At 38.0% G+C, this 19739-nt stretch overlaps 1 protein-coding gene across 1 annotated transcript in view; it reads left to right on the forward strand.

Moving 5' to 3' along the window:
* Positions 1–17266, forward strand: part of SMARCA5 (SWI/SNF related, matrix associated, actin dependent regulator of chromatin, subfamily a, member 5) — a 20258-nt gene extending 2992 nt beyond the window's left edge. The window contains exons 3-23 of the mRNA XM_031062592.1: positions 116–216; positions 773–873; positions 2847–3026; positions 3372–3527; positions 3644–3775; positions 4054–4122; positions 4498–4607; positions 5444–5670; positions 7110–7231; positions 7320–7472; positions 8700–8832; positions 9284–9432; positions 9818–9937; positions 10171–10281; positions 10825–10938; positions 11545–11667; positions 12914–13046; positions 14015–14133; positions 15267–15479; positions 15967–16077; positions 16973–17266. Of these exons, the coding sequence (XP_030918452.1) occupies positions 116–216; positions 773–873; positions 2847–3026; positions 3372–3527; positions 3644–3775; positions 4054–4122; positions 4498–4607; positions 5444–5670; positions 7110–7231; positions 7320–7472; positions 8700–8832; positions 9284–9432; positions 9818–9937; positions 10171–10281; positions 10825–10938; positions 11545–11667; positions 12914–13046; positions 14015–14133; positions 15267–15479; positions 15967–16077; positions 16973–17038 (2743 nt within the window). The 3' untranslated portion in view covers positions 17039–17266. The remainder of the gene's footprint in view (positions 1–115; positions 217–772; positions 874–2846; positions 3027–3371; positions 3528–3643; positions 3776–4053; positions 4123–4497; positions 4608–5443; positions 5671–7109; positions 7232–7319; positions 7473–8699; positions 8833–9283; positions 9433–9817; positions 9938–10170; positions 10282–10824; positions 10939–11544; positions 11668–12913; positions 13047–14014; positions 14134–15266; positions 15480–15966; positions 16078–16972) is intronic.
* The last annotated feature ends 2473 nt before the right edge of the window (positions 17267–19739 follow it).

Genomic DNA, 19739 nt, shown 5'->3' on the forward strand with positions numbered 1-19739 from the left:
GTATTTGCATTCTGCATTGCAATATATACATTAGTTTACATTAGATTTAATTTTGCAGCAACTTGATGTCTTTTAAATTTGTCCAAAAACTTACTACATTCTTGGACTTTTCCAGCTATCGGCACCGTAGAACAGAGCAGGAAGAGGATGAGGAGCTGTTAACAGAAAGCTCCAAGACAACAAATGTCTGCACTCGATTTGAAGAATCTCCATCATGTGTGTTTCCTTCCTTTTTTTTTTTTGCCCCTGTTCTTTTTCTTCAAAATGTTTAAAATGAACTTGATTTGCATACTCTCCAAGGATAGTGAAATAATTTGGTGGGACAGGAGAGGGAGGAACTGAGCACTGAGTTAATGGTACAAAATGTATTATTGAGGAACTGCTTATTTTCGTTCTGGTCCAGAAAGATGGTCCAGTGAGTCTTGTCCCTTAGAAATCCAGTTGCTACTAACAGGTTCCAATTCATTTAATGGTATTCAGTATTCTGTTGTTTTAATGTTTGACTGTGTTCTCATTTTGACAGTGATGATGGATTTAGAATTTCTGTGTGCTTTGGGTCCTTGCAGAAAACAAAGCTGTTGCAGCAACTTGCAGAAACAAAATTAATATGTTGCTGTCTCCACTCTGCATTGTCCTTGAATTTATTACATGAATTTATTACTTGAATTTGTTCTGTAGCTTTGGTAATCACTGTCAGTTAGCAGCCGAGAGGTGGTAAAGTTCTTTCCGAAGTTTTTGTGTATCTTTTAATCTATTCTTTGATGTCTTTTAGATGTGAAATGGGGAAAGCTGCGTGATTACCAGATCCGAGGACTGAACTGGCTCATTTCTCTGTATGAAAATGGCATCAATGGCATCCTGGCAGATGAAATGGTATGCACAGAGCCTGTGTTTAGGATCACTTAAGAACACATGCAGTACAATGCCATTTTAGTCCATCAGTGTGTGTATATATATGGGAGTTTTAATAACACAAAATGCAATATATAGTTTGCCAGTCTTATTTTTCTACTGTGTTTAAAGTCAATAATTTTGAAAGTGTCAAAGGTATTTTAATTTAAATAAATCATGCACACAGGTTTCAAAAATATGGAAAGGGAATCCATCAACCTTTAGGAACATGAAGTTGGTGGAGGGGACTTGTTCCACAGAATGGCATGTCATTTGTTTTTTTTCTAAATTGCAGGTGTTTTGTTATGGTATTCTTCAGCTGCCTTTGTGAGGAGAATGTCATATATGAAAAGAGCATCAAATGTGGAAACACTACCTGTTGTTAGGGCCATGTGTAGATATTAGGATATGAGTGTCCTCCATGGACTGATGTCCACAGAATAGCTACAGCAGTGTGAATTTTCTTGAAAAAATGGTGCAAAGATAGATGTACCTAGGCAGCTGTGTTAAAATTTCTCATATATCATGACCATGGGCATTTCAGTTGGCACTGGCCAACTGTGTGTTTTTTATTCTTTTTCCCCAAAAGATAAGGGATGAATGCAGAAGAAGTTGTAGTAGTTTCAAAGGCAGGTGTTTTTGTCCCCTTAATAATTTGAGATGTATCTCTTTTTCATAAGGAGTAGAAAAGAAGAAACAAAACTCTAAAATCTAATTCATTTCAGTGTATTGCATTTCCTGTATCTTGTAATTTCTGTGTAATAAAACTTGAAGATAAGTTAGAGACAAAAGAGTTTAAATTACCATTTAGTAACATGCTTCACTTTTAAATACATCAGGGTCTTTTTAAACATACATGCTTATGAGTAGATTATTTTTTTGGCTAAGTGGAGAGGGTTGTTTTAACAAAAACACCTCGGAGACTTTATGAGTCCTTGGATTTGTGGTATTCCAATATCCATTTTGTGTTAAAGATATTAAATATTATTATTAAAAATTTTGGTTTTTTCTTAGGTATTAATTTTTTTGAAGTTATTAACACATCTGACACAGCCTATAAACACTTTTCCACTTCTTGTACCTGGTGCATTTTGGTTTTTTTTGAAGACAGAGACTCGAATTTTAGAAACAAATTACTTGTGCTGATGGCATTTGGGGTTTTTAATTCCCATGCATTTGAATCATATTTTTTAATTCCTTAAAGTATAGGAATGATCTGGTTTTTTCAGTTCTTCCTCAGTTTTGTTTTAGTTAAAATTATATGTTGAAGATACCGTGTTATACCAGACTTTCAGTATTTGTTCTCTTCTTTGAGATATGCAGTTTTTTACACTTGTTTGACTCTTTCCTCACAGGACCTGATGTCATTTCTGGCCTGTGGAAGCCTCCTTTTAAAAATTATTTAGAACATATTTATGATTATGGAGCATTAATAACATAATCTATACAAAATATGACAGCACATATGACAATATATAATATTGTGGTGACAGTGTTATTAATATTAATACTTAAGTAACTGAATAAATTAAAAATTAAATTCCTAAAGGTTCTTAATTTATTTACTTTTATGTCAAGTTTAAGAGAATACCTAAGTCAAATTTTTAAAGTTTGACCTCTAAATAACCTGAGTACGCCATAGTCTACAAAATAAAGTTTTAGGAAATAATGTTTCCTTGTACTTTTAACAAGTTGTCTTACTTGAAAAGTAAGGCAAAATTCTAACTTCATGATCCAAGGTTTCAAAGTGATACTCTTGCTACTTTGTTATTATGAAATGGGGAAGCCCTGCAAGCTTTTCCTAACCAATGTTTTGATACCCTTTTTGTAGCTCCCTCATTCATTCACGCTTGTGTGCCTTCCATGCCGAGCTCAGAGCTCATTCTTGGTTTTTCATTTTCAAAGGTGTTTTCTGAGAGGTTTTCTTTTTTCTAACACATTAATGTGTCTTACAGGGTCTTGGGAAGACACTGCAAACAATTTCTCTTCTTGGCTATATGAAACACTACAGAAACATTCCTGGACCTCACATGGTGTTAGTTCCTAAGTCCACTCTGCAGAACTGGATGAATGAATTCAAGAGATGGGTACCAACACTTCGAGCAGTTTGTTTGATTGGTGACAAAGACCAGCGAGTAAGTTTTGGATATGGTAGTTTTTCCTGTGTGTTCCTGTGTAAATCCAGCAGTCCTTTCCCTTTGCTTCCTGGGGAGGGCCGTTACTTGGATTTGTAGTGGTTTAAGACCTACAATGCTGCCTACTAAGAGTATAACCAGCTTAGAATTCATATGTGTGTTGCCCAGATCACTTCATCACTTTATGTTCATAATTTCTTGTTCAAAGATTTGCAGTCTCCTTTTATGAAGACAAGACACTGCCTTCATGAGACTTAAAACAGGAAAATTGTAACAGTGCTGCTGTGTTCTTTTTGCTTTAAATTTGACAAAGCCTCGGTAACTAGCTGTCACCTTGTTACCTAGGCTGCCTTTGTGAGAGATGTGTTGCTGCCTGGAGAATGGGATGTCTGTGTAACATCATATGAAATGCTTATCAAAGAGAAGTCAGTGTTCAAAAAGTTCAACTGGAGGTACCTTGTTATAGATGAGGCCCACAGGATTAAAAATGAAAAATCCAAGGTAATTTATTTTACACTAAGGAAGACATGTGTGGGTTATTTAGGTGGTGGTGTAGGGACTAGTAATGTTTATATATATATATGTTTAATATTTGGTCATGTCTCAATGTCCTTCAGTTATCAGAAATTGTAAGGGAATTCAAGACTACCAACCGGCTGCTATTAACTGGAACTCCACTTCAGAATAATTTACATGAACTCTGGGCACTTCTCAACTTCCTTTTGCCAGATGTCTTTAACTCAGCTGAAGTAAGTCTTTTGTTTCTGAATCAAATTAATTTTGCTGGTTTTCCCAATTTGAAAGTAGACCTGGATATGTATAGTTAGTGGTGTCAGTTACTGGTAAGTGATAGATTGAGTTAGAAATGTTTGTTATAAAGCTTTTCATAAAATAGGCCAAATAAGGTAATTTGAGGTAATTTGTTCTTTTACTTCCTGGCCATATGAGAGTTGTATTTGTTCACCATCGTGATGCTATTGTACCTTGAAAGGAAGCCTCTTATAAACCAGTGATTTTGTTGATACAGGATTTTGATTCGTGGTTTGATACCAACAACTGTCTAGGGGATCAAAAACTGGTAGAGCGCCTTCACATGGTGAGTCCTTTTGCCTTTTATACAAGGGTTACATTTACCTAAGTTAAATACCAAACAGTTCTTCTAATGCTTCTTATGATAGACTATTAGGATGAGAGAGATTATTCCACAAATTTTCAGTCAAGCAAAATTAAGTCAAAGGACACAGAACCATATGAAAGATCATTTTGACCTAATCTTTGAGTCTTTCAAATAAAGCACATGTGTATCCTATGTATAGCAAATAATTTCTCCATATAGGTTGCTTTTTTTTTTTTCAGATTGTCTAACACTAGATCATGTATCTGTGATAGAGAATATCTGCTCTTTGATTCATCCATTGACCTGATCAGTGTTTCAGTTTCCAAAATGCATTTAATGATGAACCTCTTTCAGGTGCTACGACCATTCCTTCTCCGTCGCATCAAGGCTGATGTGGAGAAAAGCTTGCCTCCAAAGAAGGAAGTTAAAATTTATGTGGGCCTCAGCAAAATGCAGCGAGAATGGTAATTAATGCTTGTGCTTGACTGGGCTGCGGTTAAGGCTCAAAAGGAATGTGGTGTCTGTGACTTGAAGGTTGTATAGAACTCAATTTATTCTCTCTGGTATACTCCCAATTTATACCTGTTTCTTTCTGATACTGCTATGAGAGAACCATGCATGTCAGGGAGATTTACCTGATTAAATGAAGGGTAGGGTGAGCTTTAGACAGTATTTGTAGCCTAGAGACTTATGAAAACTTGCTTAACTTCTTGCTTAAAGGAAAGGAGGTTCAGGAGGAACCTTTTTGCTCTGCACAACTCCTGGATGGGAGGGTGCAGCTGAGAGGGTCATCGGCCTCTTCTCCCAGGCAGCAGAACAAGAAGAAATGGCCTCAAACTACACCAAGGGAGATTCAGGTCAAACATCAGGAGGGATCTCTTAATGGAAAGGGTTGTCAAGCATTGGAATAGACTGCTCAGACAGGTGGTGCATTCACCATCTCTGGAGGTATTTAGGAAACAGCTGGATGTGGCACCCAGTGGATGGTGGTGTTTAGCCTAAGGTTGGAACTGATGATCTCAGAGTTCTCTTCCAACCCAATCGATTCTGTGAGTCTGTGCTACATTTCTGACTTGCCCAGAGGCAAAAGAATGACACCCAAACCGTGTCCCATGGCTGCCATGATGCTGAGGGCAGGTTCTGTCTCCCACAGGCTTTTCCTGGCTTACACGTATTCAGACCTTTCCTCCTCCTCCTCCCCCTGCACCAGCAAAATATTCAGCTTGTAAATCATCCCCCAGCTTCATTTTAGACTTCATTTTAGAGTGAACAGAAGGGTTTTTTTCTTTCCTTGCTGTAGGTATACCCGAATCCTGATGAAGGATATAGATATCCTGAACTCAGCTGGGAAGCTGGACAAGATGAGACTGCTGAACATCCTGATGCAGCTGCGGAAATGCTGCAATCACCCTTACCTCTTCGATGGAGCAGAGCCTGGCCCACCTTATACAACAGACATGCATTTGGTCACTAACAGTGGCAAGATGGTAGTTCTAGACAAATTGCTACCTAAGTTGAAAGAACAAGGTATGCGTCTCCTTTCTGGGGTTTTGAGAGTTTTTTGGTTCAGTAATGTTTTTGTGTATTCTGAGCAAAACCCAGCAGACTTTAGCCAGGATTATTGTTGGTTTCTAGTATGATACCAGCTTGGATCAATAGTCCGTTACGGCTTTTTGTGCTGAAGTGTTTTGATTTCTTTTTTTTTTCCCATTTTTTCATCCCAGCTAAGTTCACGTCATAAAAACATCATTTGATCGGGGCTTTAGATTTTCTTTCGTAGTCTTATTAGCTATCTGAAATATAATTATGTAGTATTTTAGCCACACCTTTGATTTGCCATGAAGGACCATTTCAGATTGAGCATCCTCATACATAGTTCAAGTCAAATCCTGTGTGAAATGTTGGTCTTTCTTGCTGGATGTGAATTTGAACAGTACCTGAGGTTTTTCTGTGTATTCTATAAACACTCAGACATGGGGGAACTCTTGAGTTGTTTTAAAGTTATTTGAGCTTTGAAATGGATTACTGTAAAACTCACTTGCAACAGAGTTTTTGACACTGGAATAAATTTTTAACTCACTATTTTTTGAGTATGCTTACAGTAGTAACTTTGCTAAAGAAGTTGGAGGTAAGTTTGTGAGTGGGGACACTTTGCAGAAAAACAAAACCATGTCCAAACCTCAACCTTCTGTAGTATAGAAGTAAACTATGCTTTGTATCCGGGTATCATTCAAGCAGCTGTGACTGTATAACTCAAGACTAAAAACCAAACAATTCAGTGGTTACTGTGCTTTTTTGATCTTGGTTTCTTCCTGATATCAGGTTTATTGATGAGGTGTTGTAATTAATACTGGACTAATCAAATTAGCATCTTAAACGAGAGAGTTCAGTATTAACCCTTGAGTCCAAAGGACAAAGGGAAGTAGAAACTTTGTTATATCCTGTGTTTTACTTAAATTTCTCCAGTAGACTGGAAATGGTTGAGTGTATATGCATAAAGTACTGAATATTTACCTTTTTTTTTTTTTAAGTTGTTCTTGGCAGGTAAGTAAACTGACAAGTACTTAAGAAGAATTCACTTTATTTCTAGAGATCTTAAATCCAAAACAAACAAATACTTCAGAATTTTATTATTTATACTTGATGATGTTTTTATATTTGTGTTACCATCTTACTCTGCCATGTCTGGGAACTTTTTCTTAAGGAGTACAACAAAAAATGAAAAGGAGAAGCCAGCCATTAATTAGACAGTGACATATCAGGGTAAGACAAACGTGTCCTATGGCATGGATGTGCTGTGGCAGCAGCAGCTGCAGCCCTGCATTGTAGTTTGGGTCTGAAATTCAAATGACTTTTCTTCTTAGTACATGGAATTGCCCTCCTTCCTTTTCTGGTAGTGCAGACTTGGAGAGTTTGTTTAATCTTATATTTTGGTGAAAGCATAAGAAACCTTTTTACCCAAACAGGCTCAAGGGTTCTAATCTTCAGTCAGATGACAAGAGTTCTAGATATTTTGGAAGATTACTGTATGTGGAGAAATTACGAATATTGCAGACTGGATGGACAAACTCCTCACAATGAGCGACAGGTATTTACAACTTTAAGGACTGTATTTATTTAAAAATACTACTTGTAAAACATTTTGTTTAACTGATACATTCTTTTCATTTATTTAGGCTTCCATTAATGCATTCAACGATCCTGGCAGCTCAAAATTTGTGTTCATGTTGAGTACACGAGCAGGAGGTCTTGGAATCAATCTGGCTACTGCTGATGTTGTAATTCTCTATGATTCAGACTGGAATCCACAAGTAGACCTCCAGGCTATGGTAAGATTCCAGATGGAAATTATGGGTTTTTTTTTCTTTTTCTCACAGAACTTTGCTAGAATTGTGTACTTCCAAAATAAATTGATATTTTCCCATTTTAACGCAGGAGCAGGATTTGTAAGACTAATTTTCAGTTCAAGTGCAGCTTCCACTGTGTGGAACCATTAATCCTTAGTCACAGTTGGGTTATACAGTGTTTTATGTAGTGGGAAATGCTGGGTGTATGCTACACCTCTTAGTATTGTTTAATGCAAATAACCTACTTCAGTAAGTAAAAATGAATTAAATCTAGGTTGTTAATCCCAAAACTATAAAGCTTTACTGTTGTAGGGAGTGGAGGTGAATGTGTTTTCACTGTTTTTCCTGCAATCTTGAAAATGTGATAAAGAAAAGTTGAATTAAACTTTTCAAAAACTGCTTTTATGGTGATGGTAATGAATGAATCTCATTTTAGCGACTATCCTTAGGGGTTTTTTTAAGTAGATATGGATGCATCTCCATCCTGGATATATGTCAAGGGCATTAGTGACCACCTAAGAAGACAAAGCTATCTAAAAGCTGCCAGTGGATTTTTGGTTTTGTTTTTTTTTGTTTATTTTTGACAAATGAGGCCTTTCAGAGACAAGTCTTGGAAATGTCTTCAATTATTTCAATTAACCGGTGGGTCTCAAGTACTCTAGCAAAAATCACTTCAAAAGAATGATAGAACTGCTGTCTAATAGCTCAAATGGGGCAGTACCAGCTACCACTACAGGTGTATGTTGAGAATACTGATTCTCACAGTGGTTCATGTTTCACTAGTCAGGAGAGGCAGGGTATTGTATTTTTCTTGAACTATTCATGGCACTACTGAAGATTTTGAGAAGGGCAGCTTTTGGTCAGCAGAGAGATGATTTCTTCATACTTTGATTCTACAGAAGGTTGCTTAAGGTCAGAAGCATCCAAGTCTTCTCTGTGTGATTTAATGAAAAACCCCAAATCCTGCCATTTTTTAGCTGTGACACATAGAGACAGACTCACTGTCAATGTTATTGAAAAAAACCCCCAAACTTGCAATGTAGATAAAAATGTAATATCTTGGGTAGCCGTGGATAGCTGTAAACATTTAAGTAACCTGTGCTGTTCTGTTTTGTAAATTCATGTGCTGAAAATAATGAAAATCTTAAACCTAATTATGTAGTCATGCTGGAAGGCAAGTGCTGAATTTTTTGTTACTGTTTTGGGCAGGATCGAGCGCACAGAATTGGCCAGACCAAGACTGTCCGGGTGTTCAGGTTTATTACAGACAATACCGTGGAGGAAAGGATAGTGGAGCGTGCAGAAATGAAACTACGCCTGGATTCCATAGTCATCCAGCAAGGCAAGTATATGAAGGCACTTTGTATCTAGGATGAAATTCCCTTCTTCTGCCATTGTAAATCATGGTGGAATCAGCCAGTAAGAACCTGTGGGAATGTTGCTTTTGCCTCATCTGAACTCTGAAGGGAGTGTGCAAAGGCCTCATCCACTTGAAAATTTGTTTTACTGTAGGAGTAGGCATTTCCTCACTAACTTTTTGCTTACCTGCCTAGTGGGATATAGTCAGATTTGGCTTTTTAAAGCACTCAGTTTCTTCTTTAACTTTAAATTTAAATGAATGCCTTTCCTTTTTCTAATAGACGGAGAAAAGTAAGGTAACCTTAGTTGACTTGCTTGGAATCAGTAATATGTAGCTTGTATGTGGAAATATAAGGGGGAGAAAATCCTGTATTTCTCCTTCCATAACATAAACTCTTTAGTGAATTGCTATCCTTAAGCATTTTTATCTTTAGGAAGATTGGTGGATCAAAACCTGAATAAACTTGGAAAGGATGAAATGCTGCAAATGATCAGACATGGAGCAACACACGTGTTTGCTTCAAAGGATAGTGAGATTACAGATGAAGATATTGATCACATTTTGGAAAGAGGAGCAAAGAAGGTGAGAAGGTTTGAAAAGGGGAAGCTCACCTGTAAATTTAAATGTGGTGACAAGATAGTGAGTCTCTGGATGATAACTTGGTTACAAGCTGGAGAGAAAAGGGGTTTTTGCTGTAGAGGGTTTTTGTGTTACTCAATCGTGTTTGTTTTTTCTGATGTTGTCAGTAAGATGTTTTATAGTCAAGTACCTTCTAGAATGGCTCCTCTTCTTTCTGGCAATGGGATGTTTTAAAATGAAGTACCTTTCAGAGTGGCTCCTTTCTGGAATGAGGTGTTTGATAATGATGTGCCTTCCAAAATGGCTCCCGTTCTATCTGGGAATGAGATGTTAAATAATGAAGTACCATCCAAATGGCTACTATTCTTTTCTGTATCCCCTGTCCAAGACTGCGGAAATGAACGAAAAACTTTCAAAGATGGGTGAAAGCTCCCTTAGGAATTTTACTATGGATACTGAATCTAGCGTGTATAATTTTGAAGGGGAAGACTACAGAGAAAAACAGAAGGTAATGTTTTAAGTTTCTTTTGGAGGAATGCACTGAATTGCATGTTTTAATCATACTTATTTAAGAGGTATTGGGTAAAATACAGTGTCATCTATGAAAATAGTTTAAATAACACTTATAACACTTATAATGAAGTAGATGTAGATCTAATGTTACGTAAAACTTGTAGCTGGTCTCATGATCTTGCAAGACTTAATTTTTGGTTTTGGGGGTGATGGGTTTTGTTTTTATAGTTGGCATTTACAGAGTGGATTGAACCACCTAAAAGAGAAAGAAAAGCCAATTATGCTGTGGATGCTTACTTCAGAGAGGCTCTTCGAGTCAGTGAACCAAAAGCACCCAAGGTGAGTTGACTAATCAAAAGAAATAAATTTTTTAAATATGCATGGTAAATGGCTAAAGCTCTAAGCAACAAATAGGTCTTTAGTCATAAAAACTGCTCTGTTCACTTTTGTAAAGTGGAAAGACTATCTAAATTTAGAAAAAATTTCCAAAAGACTTGAGACAAACTTCTGTGAGAAAAAATAAGAACAGTATGAAACTTGTAAGATGTTAGGGAGGCTAAGATCAAGTTTTTTCTGGTTCTTATTTAAGCAGCTGTAAATTTTCCTGTGGAAGATTGATGCTTTAAACACATGTGACTTTTTCACCAGCCACCTCCCCCTCCTCCCAAAAGACCTCTCTTCCCCTTCTCTCACTGCTCTTTTACTTTTAGAATTCTTTATGTTGGTTGGTGTGTCTTGCATGGTGTGACTTTTTCCCCCCAAGTTAAGACAGTGCAGTTTTGTAACAATAATACTTTTTGTTTGCTCATAAACTTAAATTACTTCTTACAAGAAAGCAGATTCTGGATGTGAAAGGGAGCAAATGCAAACTTTGTGTTTCAGGCTCCACGGCCTCCAAAACAGCCAAATGTACAGGACTTCCAGTTCTTTCCTCCTCGCCTATTTGAACTATTGGAAAAAGAGATTCTCTACTACAGGAAAACAATTGGTTACAAGGTAACTGAAGAATTTCCTTGACCAGAGGGATGGAGCACCTCTCTTAAGAGGAAAGGCTGAGAGTTGGGATTGTTCAGTCTGGAGAAGCAAAGGCTCTGGAGTAACCTGATTGCAGCCTTTCAGTACCTAGAGGGGGCTTACAAGAAAGCTGAAAAGGGACTTTTTACAAGGGAACAGCTTTAAACTGACAGAGGGCAGGTTTAGGTTGGATATTGGAAGGAAATTCTTCACTTGTGAGTGTGGTGAGGCACTGGCACAATTTGCCCAGAGAAGCTATGGATGACCCACATTCCACTTGCCTGGAACTGTTCAAGGCCACATTGGACGAGCCTTTGAGCATCCTCGTCTAAGCAGAAGGTGGCCCTGCCCATAGCAGGGGCTTGGAAAATAGGTGATCTTTAAGGTCCAGTCCCTTCTGTGTTATTCTCTAAATTCTTGCAATGCAACAGTAGGAGAATATGTGCTTTTCCAACCTTTCACAGTAATTTAAATGAAATAAAATCATGTTCAGCTGTAGAAACTATTAGGTTATATTAACAGAAAGGTAACAATTAGTAATTATCTGTGAAAAATTAATTCAGTTTTACAAAGTGCAAAACCTTTCAGGTACCTCGTAATCCTGATCTCCCAAATGCAGCCCAAGCACAAAAGGAAGAGCAGCTTAAGATTGATGAGGCTGAACCTCTTAATTATGAAGAACTAGAAGAAAAAGAGAAACTTCTAACCCAGGTATTGTTGGGTCTTCAGTGAGACTGAAATCAGCCGAAGCTTGTTTTGTGTTTCACAGCATTATGGGAACATTTCTTGGTCACTGATTGGCATGTGCCATAGTTAACATCTGCAAAGCTTGGTTCAGACTAAAAAGAGTTTCTAGCATTAGGTTTGTCTTAGGCCTATGTCATAGGATATCTTTGAGGAATGTGCACCAAGTTAGTGCGCTTGGATTCTCCTGAATCCTAGTCTGGCATTGTCTATAGACTGTGATGTCTTTCCATGAGACCTTGCAGAATGGCTGCAGAGCTGGGTGCGCTGCATTCCACATTATTTAATGCACATATTCTGCCTCAGTTTCACACCCATATGAAAGTGAATCTTGGAGTCTGAACGGTCAGTTTTCCTAAACTACATCTGGTAGTGGATAGTTCCCCTCGCTAAAAGAGGGTGTGAGCTGAATAGGTATATAATTAGGAAGCCTGTATATTTAAATAATTTAACACAGGTGAATACTTGATATGCCTTATTTGGATATTTTATTTACACATTGTATTTTGGCAGGGGATCGGAATTACAGGACAGGATTTCTTGCTTGCGTAGTAATGAGCTGGAACAGCTCACTGTGGAGACACCAGAATCACAGAGGTCAGGAATCAGTACAGTCCAGTAAGCTGTGGCTAAATCACAACATGGCTGGCAGAACTTGCTACTTCCCACTACTTGTAAAAGCTACTGGTAATATGAAATGAACCTACTTTAGCTCATGACTTCAGCAGTGCTACTTGTGTCTCTGCTGAAAATCACCATCACAAGGTGGCTTTAGTCCTTTTGAGGGAGAGTGACTATGCAATGATCACTGCAATGATGCAATGGCTGAGGGTGTCTGTGAGGCACTTGGGGGGCCTTTTTGACAAAACAAAAGCCATTACACTACTTTCACTTGAGCAATTTTTTTTTCTTAGAAAGTAATCCCACAGAGAGACTATTAGGAGGAGGGATTAATTTTTCAGCTGAAAACTTATCAGAAATTACTAGGTAAATAAAGAACTAGTACTAGTCATTTTGCAGTATTTAAATAGAGAAACTCCAGTGACTGCAGTATAAAAAGAGTTCTACTAAATTAAACTGCAGAGAAAGAAAAGGTTTAACACTGTGGAATGATGGAAGTGTTACGGGCAATTTCAAGAAACCAGTTGAATTAAATTCAGAGATGGACAAATCCTGAACCTCTGTGCAATGTTTCCTCTTGATTGCTGTATAGGGCTTCACTAACTGGAATAAGAGAGATTTCAACCAGTTCATCAAAGCCAATGAGAAGTGGGGCCGTGATGACATTGAAAATATAGCACGAGAAGTCGAAGGAAAAACCCCAGAGGAAGTCATTGAGTATTCAGGTAACTTAATTCTGTACTCAGCTCTGAGAGTATCTAACTCTGCTTGGCTTGTTTGAACTGCCTGAGAACATGACAACATCCTACTGCTGAGACTTTCTTACACCGCTGTTTAAGATTTTTGGGGTAAAATTATATTGATGTATTTTGGATCTGTTGATCTGTCTTTTACCATCATTGCCACCTGCATAACTAAGGCTGTATTAAAACGCGCACGTAAACTCCTGCTGAGCCACTTCACTATATCCTGAATCTAACTGGGTAGCACTGTCTTCAGTTCTTGTTAATTTTTGCAAAGGGAAATGCTGAGAAACACTGCTTAGCTGAAGAGATTTCCCTTTTCCTTGTATTCCTTGTATTCAATGAGAAGTTAACCTTTAAATCCTCCCCAAGAGGAGAACACAGTAAATACATCATGATTGACCCTACAGCAACCACTGGTAACCTGAGTCCACTTGGCTACTTAACCTCGCATTAGAAGAGATTTTTTTCCACTGTAGTGTAGCTGCAAAGTCCTGGCACTACATTTCTAAAGGTATAGAGCAAGTTGAAAATGTGAAAAAATCTTCTACAAAAACCACTTATTTAAACACCTAATTGTTTTTCAGGCACTTGCTTGTCTTCGGGCGCTCAGTTGCCCTCTTGCTTCTCTTGCTAAATCTGTATTCTGTTACATCCGTTTTCATTTGACGAAGCTTTGTTTCCTTTGAGGCGACTGACACACAGAAGTCTTACTGGCTTGTATTGTACCTCACTTAAACTGAAGATTCCTATATCTTCAAAATAGCATTTGTACTACTGCAGCACATGGTAGCTGGAAGGGAAGGTTTCTTACCAGCTCAAGGCATGTCTGTTGTTACACAGCAGTAAGCTCTGGTAAAAGGAAGGAACAGCTAACATTCTTTTTTTAAGGTTAAACCTCTGACTTTTACAATGCATGATAAGATACTAAGAAGTTGTTCTTTTCTTAGCTGTGTTCTGGGAAAGATGCAATGAACTCCAAGACATAGAGAAGATCATGGCTCAGATTGAAAGAGGAGAAGCTAGAATTCAGAGACGAATCAGCATAAAAAAGGCTCTCGATACCAAGGTGGGTTTGCTCAGTTTCTTGCTTTTTTTTTCCTGGTGCCAGTGAGGGGAAATGCAGGACCCGTGTCTGGCCAGTGCTGCTGATGTATGAAGACATCTTGGGCATGACATTGGCCTCTTTGCATAACACTCAGCAATTTCTTCCTATGGTTTTTCCATCCTACGGAAGTGCTATGGTGACGCCCTTAGCTATGGTCTACCCTGGTGTTTTTAACAGTCTTCTGTATTGCAGCACACAGTTCAGAGTGCTGTGTAACTCCACATAGTACAGGCTTTGGGGAGGAGCACAGTTCCTTCTGGACACATGTAACTGAAATTAAGAGAGAGAGAGAGAAATGGAGAGAGGGGGATGGAGTCAGAGAGAGAGGGATGGAGAGAAAAATGGAGAGGGATAGAGAGATGGAGAGAGAGAAATGGAGGAAGAGAAGGGAGAGAGGTAGGTGGGGAGAGAAATGGGTAGAGCGATGGAGGAGAGAGAAACATAGGAAAACAGGTGAAGAGAAATGGAGTAAAGTAGAAACAGGTACAGATAGCAGAAGACAGAGGGATTTAGAAACATGAGATTAGAGAGCACTTAAAAAGGACTAATCCAACAGAGGAAGCTTTTGTTCTTGTTTGTGTTTCACCAAGTAGTATTTGGTAGTGAAGAGATCTACAGTTAATTAAGACACTTTGTCGCAATTTTCTCCCCACTTCAGGTTTGCCGAGTTAGTTGTCTTCTAGGGAAGAAGTGTCAGACTCCATAAACCAGAAGGCAGCCAAACCACATGCGAACTGTCATGTACCTTTTTACTCTTACTCTGACTTTACCAGTTCCTGAAGATTTTTGTCAAAAAGGATCGTTGCCATTTGAATCCTGACCAGTCTTGCCTGTTTTTAAGTGTAGTGAAAGTCTGCCATTAGTCAAAAGATTACAAAGCTGTCTGTTATGTAAACCAGAATTTGCCCGTTTAGATGGCTTTGATAAATGCACTGTTCTGAACCTATAGTCATTTTCTTGTGAAGACTTAGCATGGGAGATCCTTAAAGATCTAGTTTTCTGTCTTCATGTGATTTAATGCTTTTATATGAAAGACTTCCATGCTAATTCTGACCTATTTCTTAGCTTTATGTGGTCTTATTTGTTTTGTTCAGATTGGGAGATATAAAGCCCCTTTCCACCAACTAAGGATATCCTATGGTACTAATAAAGGGAAGAATTACACCGAAGAGGAGGATCGCTTCCTAATCTGTATGCTTCACAAACTAGGATTTGATAAAGAAAATGTCTATGATGAATTAAGACAATGTATCCGAAACTCGCCGCAATTCAGATTTGACTGGTTTCTCAAGTCCAGGACTGCAATGGTATCTATCTATCTATCTATCTATCTATCTATCTATCTATCTATCTATCTATCTATCTATCTATCTATATATATATAGCTCTTTTTTGTTTATGAATGCCTATCACAATATTAAATTAATTAAATTGCTGCTGAAATACTGAGGTAGGTGCATGGGAACAAGGCTTAACCTCTTTATAACTTTCTGACAACTGTACGGGTGTCAAATGTAGCCATGGCAAATGGGAGGAGAAGTTCAGAATTCTAAGGTATGCTTTTCCAATTTGAGTTAAATATAAATGTCTTTTACAAAGCAAACATCTGCAATCAAATCCATCCCTGTGAAGCCAGCCCGGAAGTAAGTATCATGAAACATTTAATTGTTTCTTTGTTATTCTGACAAGATCCAGCAAAATACTTACCTACTCACTAGCATTTTTAATATTCTAAGAGGATTTTTACATTAAGTGGCTGCCTAAGGTACTGATTGAATATGTTGTGTAATGCAGGAGCTACAAAGGAGGTGTAACACTTTAATCACACTCATTGAAAGAGAAAACATGGAACTGGAAGAAAAGGAAAAGGCAGAAAAGAAGAAACGTGGACCAAAACCATCTTCAGTAAGATTTAAAAGGCATTTCTGTGAAAAAGCTCACTTGAAAACAGCATTTTTCCAAGTGTCTAGGACAAGTGATATCTAAAGTTAATTGAAACCAGCAATTTAGAGAGCAGTGTTAAAAGCTGCCTAAAGTTCATGTCAGTGTTCAGCTAGTCCAGTTGAGGATGTCAAATAGTAGAAAAAAGGTTCTTAAGTGTAGCTCACATGCTTTGGAGCAGATAAACTTGTTACGTTTTGGATTGCTGGGTTGGTACACTATAGATTTACCCTGGTAAGTACATCAGGGATGTATTGGGCATTTTGATTTACAGAATCTGCTAAATCATCCACAGATCTATTTACAAATGGGCCTGTAGAGCTAGATTTGGGAAAACAGCACAAATGCTTGACAACGCTCTTTGCTGACTAAATTCAAAGTATTGCTAATATGCAAATAGGCCTATTTTGTAAATAAAATATCACCTTTATGTATTTTCCTACCTCCATTTGTTCAAGTTGCTGCCTAGAACTGTTGAAGCAAAAACTTAGAAGCAGAACTTACTTGACAGATGTGCAGAAATCAGTAAGGTTAATAGTGATGGAATATTAAGTTTCTTTGACGTGTTCACAGAATATTTAAATGGGTATTTAGAAATACCTTTTCATAATAGGAAGCTTTATACCATCCTTACTGGTTTATATACACTTTCTACCTCTGTGGAATCATGCTCTTACAGATTTGGAGAATGAAGAACAACAGAAAAGATGTGCATGTTTGCTATATGCCACATTTGCAATTTATCATGTTTTAAAGCTTCCAGGGTGTCGATCTTCTCCATCTGCTTTGTTTTGAAACACACTGCTTGCTCACAACCTTTCTGTATGACAACAACTTACTATAAAATCTTACCTTGCAGGCACAGAAGCGCAAAATGGATGGCACTCCTGATGGGCGTGGGAGAAAAAAGAAGCTAAAGTTGTGAATGCAGAATTTTTTAATCTCTAAATTTAAGAAGTAGTTCTTTAATTTACGGGTCTTCATAAGATGTACTGTATAATGCTTAACTGTTTTGAAGAACATTGGGTTCATCTGTTTATTGAACTAGAACATAGTACTTAATTGTAGTTTCACTTTTTTAAATGCAACAGCTGTGCTGAATTTTTTTTACCATTAACACTTGAAGTAATAAATTGTCTTCATTTATTAGTAAGGCTTCTTGTGACCTTTTTTTACATTAATGTTTCCACTTTGATGCGTATTTAGTTAGTCATCCCCCAGTTTGTTTCATCTTAGGTTGTTGTGAGCATTATGATAAACAGAACTGTTTAGTGGTGTTTTCTTGGTACAAGCCACCACTCAAACTCTATTTCTGGAATTTTGTGGCTCTGACTTTACTGAACTTATGGTACCAATATATTCAGTTCCTTGAAATTTGCGGAAAGGCTGGTTATTTACTTTTAGAATAATGATTGGAACAAAACTGTTAACACTTTTTGCTTAACATCTGAGCCAGAAGAAAGGTTGCTGAGTCAGGCTGAGGTCTGCACTTCATTAGAATGGCCTAAGCATGGCAGAATTGGGTCTGTTGGCAAACAACCACTAAGTCAGAACAAGGAAAAGTGACAATTTGGGAAACAACCCCTTCTCTCACACACTGAACTGTGGTAAGTGCAGTGACGGTTGTAACTGGAGTGAAAGGAGCTGGTGCTGACTCCAGCTGTGCACAGTTGCAGTTCGCAACTCTCATTCTGCCCTGAGCCAGTCAACTCTCATTCTGCCCTGAGCCATGCATGAGTGATCCCTACATTGTCCCTTCCTGATACTGTATCTGGCATCTGCTGACTGAGATGCCATCATCTAATCTAGCATAATTTTGGAATCTACTAAGAAAACAAACAAGCCAAAATGGAGGAAATGCTCATAAGCTCTGCTCAGTTTTGGCCTGGTAAGAACCCAAATCTAAAAGGCAGCAGCTTTGTGTAAACAGAAATTATGGAAAGTCAGTTTTGCTGAGGAGTCCCAGATGCAGCACAATTGTTACTGGCACAAGACATGAGTTTCTGTTTGTCTATGACTGGTTTGCAAATCTGCTGCGAACAGGATGAGTAATCACACTTGCTCTTCAAATAGTCCAACAACATGAAAATGTGTAGCAGTGTTAACAGCCAGGTCACAGCATGTCACACATTGAATTGTCCTGGCAGCCCTTGAAGAAATCAGTTTACCTGCTTAAATTTAGCATAGCCTAAAGAAAAGTGCTTTAATGCTGAAGCCTTCCTCTAAAAGCATCCCTTTTCACCAAAAAACCCCCAACCAAATACTATCAAAAAACTCCAAAAGAAACCATGAGCACTTGTTTTAAATTAGTCTAAATAAAAACTTAAGAACAAACAGAAGGGAAAGATTTATTACGTAGTTAAGCAGCACTTCATTTGTAATGATTGTCAAGTGTCCACATGCAGGAAGTGAAAGGAACTAAACTTTACTCTCCCGAGTGGTGTCCTACAAGTTAGAAAAAATCTGTTTGCTTTCAATAAGTAAGGAAAACAATGAAAATATTTCGCTTGTAGGTTGTTTTCCGAGTGTCATCTGGAAAAAAAAAAGCTGACTTTCATAAGTATTTGCCTGTATTTTTATGTTATTGTCAAGCAAATAAATAGGCTATTACTGTACAATATGGGAAAGCAGTCATTACTGTTCTGAAGGGCTAGAATCTGTAAGAATGTTTGAAAGCACTTGAAGCATTGGCATATTATTTTTCCAGTGTAGCTTTACAATGTAGTTTTAATTCACATGGACCATACGCCACACTCTCCTTGCACCCAACTGCAATTACAGCCTTACCTGTGAGAGCCTCCTGTCCCTATAGCTGCAGTCCTTATTAAAATTTGAGAAAACACTGTCTGCCAACTTAAAAAATACCCCCTAACACATAGAAAGCCCCAACAAACCAAGACTCCCCTCAAGCACATTTACTATGGACTAGAGAACACCAAGTATCAGATTCATCTGGACAGATGTCCAAAGTCTGCTGTGAAATACATCTTAAGTCAACAGCAGAAAGAGGCACTTGGAGAAAGGATTAATCTTTCTTTAAGACAGACTGCTAAAGTGGAACAGATAGAATATATTCTAAGACAGTTTCTTTCTCCTTAGTGTGAATGCAGAGAGGCTATTGCATTTATCTAACAAAACACGCATCTTATTTAGGCAAAATCTCCCTCCAGGAGACCCAAAAGAGACTAGGGGAATTTGAATTAATCTGACTTAAAGCTGGAGGCATGGTTCTCTCCTTTTATTTCGTATCATATACACGCCAGTCACTGTTTTTTAAGTTGCAAGAAAATAAAATCCAATTCCTTAGATTTTTTCCTATGCAAAAAGGCCCTCAGGATCTAAAAATGCCTGCTACCATTCCATATGTGCTTTGTTTACATACCAGAATCTTGAATCCAGGTGAGTCAGCCAGGCACCCCTTCCAGACACCCATCCCTATTCCTGGTGGTCTGACTGCACTTAGGCGCTGCCCAGGGCAGAGGAACACCACAGTGTTGCAGCTGAAGGAGTCACAGAGATTCTGAACTGGATCCACCCATAGATTTCAGATCCTGGTAAAGCAGATTAACACCTTTCACATTACGCCAGTCAATCTAAAATTACTAAATCAAGTTGTTACCAAGCTG

The sequence above is a fragment of the Geospiza fortis genome, unplaced genomic scaffold (assembly GCF_000277835.1).
Source record: "Geospiza fortis unplaced genomic scaffold, GeoFor_1.0 scaffold35, whole genome shotgun sequence".
Classification (NCBI taxonomy): Eukaryota; Metazoa; Chordata; class Aves; order Passeriformes; family Thraupidae; genus Geospiza; species Geospiza fortis.